The following is an 8,052-nucleotide window of genomic DNA, read 5'->3' on the forward strand; positions in this document are numbered from 1 at the left end:
TCTCAGCACAGAGCCATGCTCCAGCCTGGGCTGGGATGGGCTGGGGACATGAAAATGGTTCTTCATCATCTGTCCTTAGTGACTCTGGAGTTTCTCAGACTGGCACTTTGCTACTCAAGCAAAGCTTTGGCCTCTTCATCCCACAGTGTCCTGTGCCATTCCCAGGGATGCCTCCTGGTTGTGTGGGCAAGAGAATGAAGGGTGCCAGTTTCTGAAGGCCAGGATGCTCCCTCCACACAAGGGGGTGTCACTGCAGAATGGCCAGAGCTGCCCCAAACACACCCGGCCTGACTCACACAGTGAGGGGTAAAGTGAATAAACACTTCAGCCTCTCTTCTGCAGTAGCAGCCAGGGAACAGCTGAAAGAGGCTGGCTTCTGGGGAGCAGCTGCCACAAACACCCACCCCGGGGCTTGTCTGACAGAACTGGGACCCCGGCTCTCAGCAGGTCTTTGGGAAATGGGTTCCCAGTGGAACGACAGGGCAGGACCTGCCATAAAACCAGGCTGCTGCCTCAAAATGAGCTGCTCCTGCCATCAAGGGGGCCAGGCATTGACACTGCTGCACAGAAGTTGCCCTCTTTACCACAAAGACCTGGTGTGTAGGGGAGCAACGTCCATGAAAGCTTTGATTCATCCAGGGAGCTTTGTCAGGAAGTCAGTTTGAAAGTGACCTTGTTCCAAAGACCTGGCAAACGTTTATAGAGGGGAAATAAATCCTGAAACCCGCACCCAAAGCTTCTGAGATCACCCCTCCCAGGGGAGCTGGTTGGATATGGATTGCACAACAGCTTCTGGGATGGGAACTACGAGCAGAGGCATGTGCAGGGCTGTCCAGAGGAGACACTTGTGCCAGGGACATGTCCCTGAGACTCAGCACTTGTTTTCCAGCCTTCAGGGTGGTGACAACTTTGAGCTGTGGCCAGGCTAGTTTTCAGCCTGTGACCGAAAGAGGAAAGGCTTGCTATGCAATTCCTGGGATCCAGCTTGCAACCCAGTTCTTACAAGCAACTTGCTTTGTATTTTCTATATTTCCTAGGATCCTTCAAGCTTTGAATATTAAAACACTTGGATCTCTAGAAGCACATTTTGCTCATCTTGGCTGCTTCCTAAAGGACTGGAGAGCAGGCACAGCCAACCCTGCCACCTCCTCACCTCCTGCGTGCTGCACCAGCAGCAGCATCCTATTTTATTCCTTCCCACCCCTGGGCCCGTGCCCAGGACTAGTCTAAATTTTCTTGCCAACACATTTTTCCTCCAAGATGTTCTGCCAGTCAGTAAAGCCCTAATGCATTGTCTAAAGGTTCTTCCCAAATCTGTTTTGGACAATTCCCAATTTGTAATCCAAGATGATTGCCGGAGCAAAGCAAAAAACATTTTGGGAGGACTGTGGGACGAGGGACATCCCAGTCCCGGGGGCAGTCCCTTATCTCAGAGTTTCACCTCCCCCTTGACACCTCTTTCACAAGGGAAGGCGGGGCTAGAGATGCCCAGAGGATCTGTTGCAGATCCCCTCAGGGGTTAAAAACCTCCTCACCACCGCCTTCCAGCCTAAACTTGGCCTCAGCCATTTCACTTCCAGAGACGTCCTTCCATGCAAATCCTCCCCTTCCTCTCCTGATCCCTGGGGAATTCACAAGTATACGAGCTTCCGCTTGGAGATCACGGCCCTTGCACATGAAGGCATTTCACAGCAGCAGCAGGCGGAGGAGATGTGCAGCAGGGGCACACCAGTGTCCCTCTCGCTGATGGATCTGAGAAGCCTCTGCTGAAGCAGACGCTTTTAGAGGCCCAATCCCCACAGCCCGGCAGGCTCTGCAGTGGGCAGGGTGCGAGCTCAGCAAGGGGAGCTGCTGCCAGGCAATTCCCAGGTCCCCGGTGTGGGCGAGGACTGGCAACCCCTAATGACAGCCTGTTCCTGCTGCCTGCCCCGCTCTCGTCCCACAGAGACACCGACCTGTTGCCGGCAATTACAGGCGGTTTGCAGCTCCTTGGCTACCACAAACATAGACATAATTGCAGCCTGTTCTCACTCCGGCCGGGAGGGACCGGGCTGCCCAGCGCCGCGTTTCCTCAGCCCTTTGCAAATCCCCGCAGGAGGGAGAGAGAACACCAGCTCAGTAATTGTCACAACTTTCTTCCTCACCAATATATGCAAATATCAGCACTAGAAGAAATATTGATCCAGCGGAGAACTTCTAAGCTCTCCAAAAACATACTGCAGTTTTCACGCTAATGTGTTGTCTCCGATCTCCCCACGAAGCGTGAAAGTGCTTTTCGGCACTGACTTCCCAGTGCAGTCTCGGTCTTTTCCACACTCGAGTTTGTCCAGCTGCCTGGATAATTGAAACTTACGTCAAATATTGTTCATCTGAAGTTAAACCTTACACGCTAAAGGCTGCTTTTGCTTTTTTTTTTTTTTTTTTTTTTTTTTTAATCAAAAGGCTTGTGGCCCCATCAAGGAGCTAAAAGAAAGCCTGGATTTCTACTTTTCCGCGGTTTTAAACATGACACTCTCCCTTTTATTTATTTTTCTTTTTTTAAACTCTGAAGGCTCAGCAGGCAAGCCTCTGCAGGGACTAGGGCTTTGCACCGGTGAGATCTGCAAACATGTCTCTTCTTTCTTGAACTTTATTTTTCTCACGGTCTCTGAAAAGGCAAGATCGGGTGATACGTGTGGGATTGGCCCTGTACAGGTGCAGATCAGGTACAAGAGGAGGTGGAAAAACATTACTGTGTATACTCAAAAAAAAAAAAAAAAGAAAAGAGAGACAGAGAGAAAGAGCGAGTGAGCACATTTTTGAATAGGCCAGGTCTAGTTCTTGGCAGGATGACTCAGGCCTAGCTGGCAGACTATGGGAATAGGAGTGTGAGAAAGTCAGTCAAGCGGACGGGAGAAAAAAAGGATTCAAGTCCCCAGGCAAAATACTTTCTTTTTTTCTATTTTTTTTTTTTTTAAGTAACCCACAAACTGTCCAAAGCAGCCGGAGGTGGCAGCAGGGCGGCTGGGCCAGGCCCGAGGGACAGGCACCTCCCTCCCTCCCTGCGGTTTCGCCCGTGCCCCCGATGTCAGCGCACGCAGCCCCGCGTCCGTGCCCGCGCCGCCAGCCTGGCGTGCGAGCGGGCAGCAGAACCCACGGCGGCCACCGCCCTCGGCCCCGAGAGTGCCACCGCGCACCTGCCCCGTGCCCCGCGCTGCTCCGGTACCGGCCCTGCCCAGCCCCGGGCACACCTGCGGGGTCAGGGGCAGCACCGCGCGGCACCGCCCGGGCGGGCGCGGGGACGCCTGGGCGACCGGGGCAAGACCCCGTCTGCTGTGGGGACACTTGGCTTGCTCTGGGGAGATCTGGGCGACCGCGGCAACGCCGCGGGCACCGTGGGAGGACGCAGCCGCCGCAGCGCGCCCCGCTGTTCGCCGCAGCCCCCGCACACAGTAGCTGCGCTCCGGCCGCCACAGCTGGGCCCGGCACGCCGCGTCCCGGCCATCACCCCGGAGGGCCGCGGCCCCCCACAGCGCAGCCCGCCCCGGGGCCGGCGGTCCCCGAGGGGAGCGGGCGGGGCCGCGCCTGCCACGGGCGCCAATTAACCCGGTAATTAGCGCGGCGCTCCCCGCGCCCCCCCCGCCGCGGGCGGTGCCCAAGGGGTTAAACCGCGGCCGCCCGCCCCGCGCCATTGGCCGGCGGCCGCCGCGCGGCGCGCAGCCAATGGGCGGGCGCCGTCCACGAGCGGGGCCGCGTGCGGGCGGCGCCCATTGGCTGGGCGCGAGTGTGGGAACGGCGGCGGGGGACGTTTCACACGAGCCGCGCGCGTGCGGCGCGCGCTATATAAGTAGGGGCGGCCAAGGGCGCGCGGCACCCGCGCCCCGCCGGCCCCGCCGCCGCCGCCCCGAGCGCTCCCGCACGGCACGGCACGGCCCGGCCCGGCCCGGCCCGGCCCCCGCCCCGCTGCTGCTGCTGCTGCTGCCGCCGCCGCGGCGCCTCTTCCCGGCGGCGCACCATGCCGGCCGACCTGATGGAGAAGAGCAGCGCCTCGCCGGTGGCCGCCACCCCCGCCAGCGTCAATGCGACGCCCGACAAGCCGAAGACGGCGGCCGAGCATCGCAAGGTAAGGGCGGCCGGGACGGGATGGGACTGAACGGGCAGCGCCGTGCGGAGCCGTGCCGGACGCTGACTGTCGCCTCTCTTGTAGTCCTCCAAGCCCATCATGGAGAAGCGGCGGCGGGCGCGCATCAATGAGAGCCTAGGGCAGCTGAAGACGCTCATCCTGGACGCACTGAAGAAGGATGTAAGCGCAGGGGGGTCGGGGCGGGGGGTGCGGGGGCAAACGGCGCTGCCGGGCCGGTCTGAGCCCCGCCTGTTCCCGCAGAGCTCCCGGCATTCCAAGCTGGAGAAAGCCGACATTCTGGAGATGACCGTCAAGCACCTGCGGAGCCTCCAGCGAGCCCAAATGACTGGTGAGTCCCGAGGGGGAACCGGCGAGAAGGAGCTGGGGTGGCGCTGCCTGCAACCCGGGGGCTGGGGCCATCACACTCTGCCTGCCTGCTGGGTGGAGAGGATAGCAGGAGCACCAGGCTCTGTACCTGCATCCCTGGGGACTGATGGAGGTGAGGGTAGTGTGTTCTGTACCTGTAATCCTGGTGCCAGCACCTGAATCCTGTTTTCATGGGGGACACAGTGCTCCATCCCTGCTACGGGGGGGTGGTGAGGGGCATCATGCTTTGTGCTAGTATCCCCAGTAAAGCGATGCTGGGACGGTCACTGTGTTGTTCGTGCATTTCTGGTGCTGGAGGGCACACAGAGGGCTGCAGTCCCAGCTTGAGTTCCCTCTGCTAGCAAAGCTGTGCTCTGCATATGGGTCTGTTTTGGGGGTGTGAGAGGTACAAGAGCCACTGGAGGGACTGTGTTTCCAACCTCGGTTTCTGGTATATGGGGACGTAAAGAGATTCTTGGGACTTGTCAGTTCCCCACCTGGGTCCCTGGTGGGCTGGTGGGCTTGGTAGCAGAGGGGCTGTGCTCTCCATCTGAATTCTTGGTACTTGGGAACCCAAGACATATTGCCAGAGGGACTGCTTTCCCTATCTGGATTCGTAGCTTAGAGGGGCTGGAGGATGTGATGCTGGAGGGCTGTGCACCCCTCTTCCCTGTGGAGCCTGCTGACTGCTGCGTGCTCTCTTCTCCCACAGCTGCCCTGAGCACAGACCCCACAGTACTGGGCAAGTACCGAGCCGGCTTCACTGAGTGCATGAACGAGGTGACGCGGTTCCTCTCCACCTGCGAGGGCGTCAACACTGAGGTGCGCACCCGGCTCCTGGGCCACCTGGCCAGCTGCATGACCCAGATCAACACCATGAACTACCCTGCGCCCCCCCCGCCGCCCCCGTTGCCACCAGCCGCAGCCTTTGGGCCACCCCTGGTTCCTCCAGGCAGTGGCGTGGGGCCACTCCCGGGCATGCCCTGCAAGCCGGGTGCCGATGCAGCCAAGGTGTACGGTGGCTTCCAGCTGCTGCCAGCCTCTGATGGGCAGTTTGCCTTCCTCATCCCCAGCACTGCCTTTGCTCCTGGTGGAGCTGTGCTGCCTCTGTATGGTGGCCCACCCACAGCTGCCACTGCTGCCTCGCCGCCAGGCCCGCCACCTGGCACGGCCGACTCAGTCTGGAGACCCTGGTGAGGGTGGTGGGCACCGGACTGGACTTGGCACTGCACCCCGTGCTGCTGGCACGGCTGTATATAGATTATATGTTCATATTGGATTGTGCCTTTGTATCATAGCACTCCCTTGACAGTGTTTCGTGTTTTACACGAGATCTTTTTTTCTTCCTTTCCTCCCTTTCCTTATGTGACACCAAAGATTGGGGGTTTGTTTTTTGGTTGGGTTTTTTTGGTTTTTTTTTTTTTTGAATGCTCTTAAAATAAAAGTATCCCTTCCATTTTGGAAGGCCTTTGGAGAAAATTTGAGCTCTGGCATGTGTGCATAGGAGGGACTCCAGTTCCTGGCTGCCTGTGGATCTTGCTGCTCCAGGGCTGCCTTGTCCTGTTCGCCAGGCTGGAGCTGTCACTCAGACCCTCTGTCCCCTCTGTCTTGTGAAATCACCTGGCCCCTCTCCCTGCCCTGGGGCGGATGTAATCAGTGCTTCTTTGGGAGCAGCTCAATTAATCAGACTTGTTAAAAGGAGCTTGTATTTGCAGAGCTGGTGAATGTGCTGTGGGACTCGCCTCTGCTCTGTTCTGGCACCTCGGGCTGATGGAGTTGATGTGGTAAAGCAAGACATTGAGCTGCCCGGGTTGAGCCTCCTGCCCTGAACCCAGAGGAGCCTGCTTCCCAGGCTGTAGTGTAAATTGCAAGTGCCTCCAGTCAGTTGATTGAGAGAGCGGTGCCTGCCAGCTTCTCGAGTTACAAAAGCAGTGGCTCTCCGCAGGACAAGCCTGACACGAGTGCTCCTGACTCCTGGCTGATGGGCTGCAGCAGGCGCTGGGCACCACCTCCACCTGGACTTAAAAGCATAGAGCTGTTCCCGACCCTGAGCAGCAGCCAAGCTCTGCTTGATGATTAATGCTTTGCATGTGGTTTTGATAGAGTTGGGCATTTCCTCTGCTGTTATATGGAAAACACGTGGTCGAGGGAGTGATGTGGGGCTGCAAGGACTCTGTAATCATGAGCTGCAGCTGACCCCTGTGACTTGAGGATGCCCCGTTTCCAGGCAAGATGCAAGCCATAGATAGTGGCGAGCAGCAGTCTCAGGTTACAGCTTGCATGGCCCTTCTTAACAAGTCCTAACTCAGAGCGGACAGCTTTAAGATGTGCCAGGATCCACTGGGGTTTCTGTCCAAATCCTGCTGCAAAAGCTTGTTGGATTTTGTCTGGATCAGCCAGGTGCCTGACTGTATCCAGGTGCTGGGAAAATGAAAGCTGGGGTGAGTGAGACCAGATGGATTAAACCTGCTGGGGTTTGATTCCCCAGCTTTGTTCCTGGTAAAGAAACATATTCACCTGATCTGAAAATACATCCTGGGAAGGGGTTGGTATGTGCCTGAGATAGGCAGTGGCAGCTTTTTTTTTTTTTTTTTTTTTTTTTTTTTTTTTTTTTGACCTGATCTCCCTGGGATGAGCTTTCCCTCCCTTCCAACACCTTGCTGGCCTGCCTGCATTGCCACCCTCACAGAGGCATCTCACAGCCAGGTTTTGTGTGCAAGGCTTGGGAATATCAGATTTGTTGTCCCAAGGCAGGTATGTAGCTGTACAGGCTAAGCTTTCTTTCCCTTCCACTATCTGGAGTGTCACCTTCCTGCACTGGAGGTACTGAGGGTAGGAGTGAGCCCACCCTGTGTTCAGAGAAGTGCTCGCAGGACCTGTCTCAGAATTGCATCAGACCAACTCCTGTTGCTGGATGGCTTGTGTGGAGCTGATGTAGACCAGTCATGCATCACCTATAAGAGTGAATGCTGTTCCATCTGAGCAGAGTCCTCCTTTTCTGCTGAAGCAGTTGGTTTGGAAAGCACATTAGAAAAAAGAGACTCTGCTGTAGGCTAATGGAGAACATACAGCAGATCCCAGAGTGAAAGACAAGATGAACCTATTTGCTAATGGAGTTTAAATAGCCTAGTATAAAGCAGATATGGCATGCTTGGGCCGGTTTCTCCAAAGCTTTCTGTGTTTACTCTATCCCACAGCCTGTTGACATGAGAGATCCGCTTGAGTTTGTGAGATTTAAGGGGATCAGAGCAATTCCCAAGAGCTGTGCTCTTGGTGCCAGTTCACTGAGCCCGTGACAAATTGGGATGACAAATGCAGGCTGTGGGTCTGTGGATCATTGTGTGTGGGAATTCTCCTTCAGGTGCAGCAAATGCCTTTAAACTGATGCTGTGGGATGAGCAGGAAAGGGTAATGGAGTAGTGCCAGGGAAGGTACAGGGCTGTGCTATGACCCTGCATGGGGACTGTACAGGACAGGTAGGAAAAGGGGCTTGACTTAGTGCTAGCAGATGGGATGTAGCTCCTGTTGGCTTCCCTGGGCACCTTGCTGAGCCCTGTCTGCTGGTGGAGAGAATCCTGGGAAGG

General features: G+C 56.8%; 1 protein-coding gene across 1 annotated transcript; it reads left to right on the top strand.

Annotated features, from left to right (window-relative positions):
- Positions 1-3,939: 3,939 nt before the first annotated feature.
- Positions 3,940-7,810, top strand: HES1 (hes family bHLH transcription factor 1). Its single transcript, XM_068200700.1, has 4 exons — positions 3,940-4,102; positions 4,187-4,282; positions 4,364-4,451; positions 5,181-7,810. The coding sequence occupies exons 1-4, from the start codon at positions 3,995-3,997 to the stop codon at positions 5,663-5,665; spliced, it is 777 nt and encodes a 258-aa protein (XP_068056801.1). The 5' UTR covers positions 3,940-3,994; the 3' UTR covers positions 5,666-7,810.
- The last annotated feature ends 242 nt before the right edge of the window (positions 7,811-8,052 follow it).

The sequence above is a fragment of the Anomalospiza imberbis genome, chromosome 10 (genome assembly GCF_031753505.1).
Source record: "Anomalospiza imberbis isolate Cuckoo-Finch-1a 21T00152 chromosome 10, ASM3175350v1, whole genome shotgun sequence".
NCBI classification, from domain to species: Eukaryota; Metazoa; Chordata; class Aves; order Passeriformes; family Viduidae; genus Anomalospiza; species Anomalospiza imberbis.

Excerpts from the sequence above, each read along its gene's own strand:
- HES1 (XM_068200700.1), top strand. The coding sequence starts at position 3,995 with ATGCCGGCCGACCTGATGGAGAAGAGCAGCGCCTCGCCGGTGGCCGCC. Across the intron at positions 4,283-4,363 it reads TGGACGCACTGAAGAAGGAT|AGCTCCCGGCATTCCAAGCT; the intron begins GTAAGCGCAGGG and ends CTGTTCCCGCAG. Across the intron at positions 4,452-5,180 it reads CCAGCGAGCCCAAATGACTG|CTGCCCTGAGCACAGACCCC; the intron begins GTGAGTCCCGAG and ends CTTCTCCCACAG.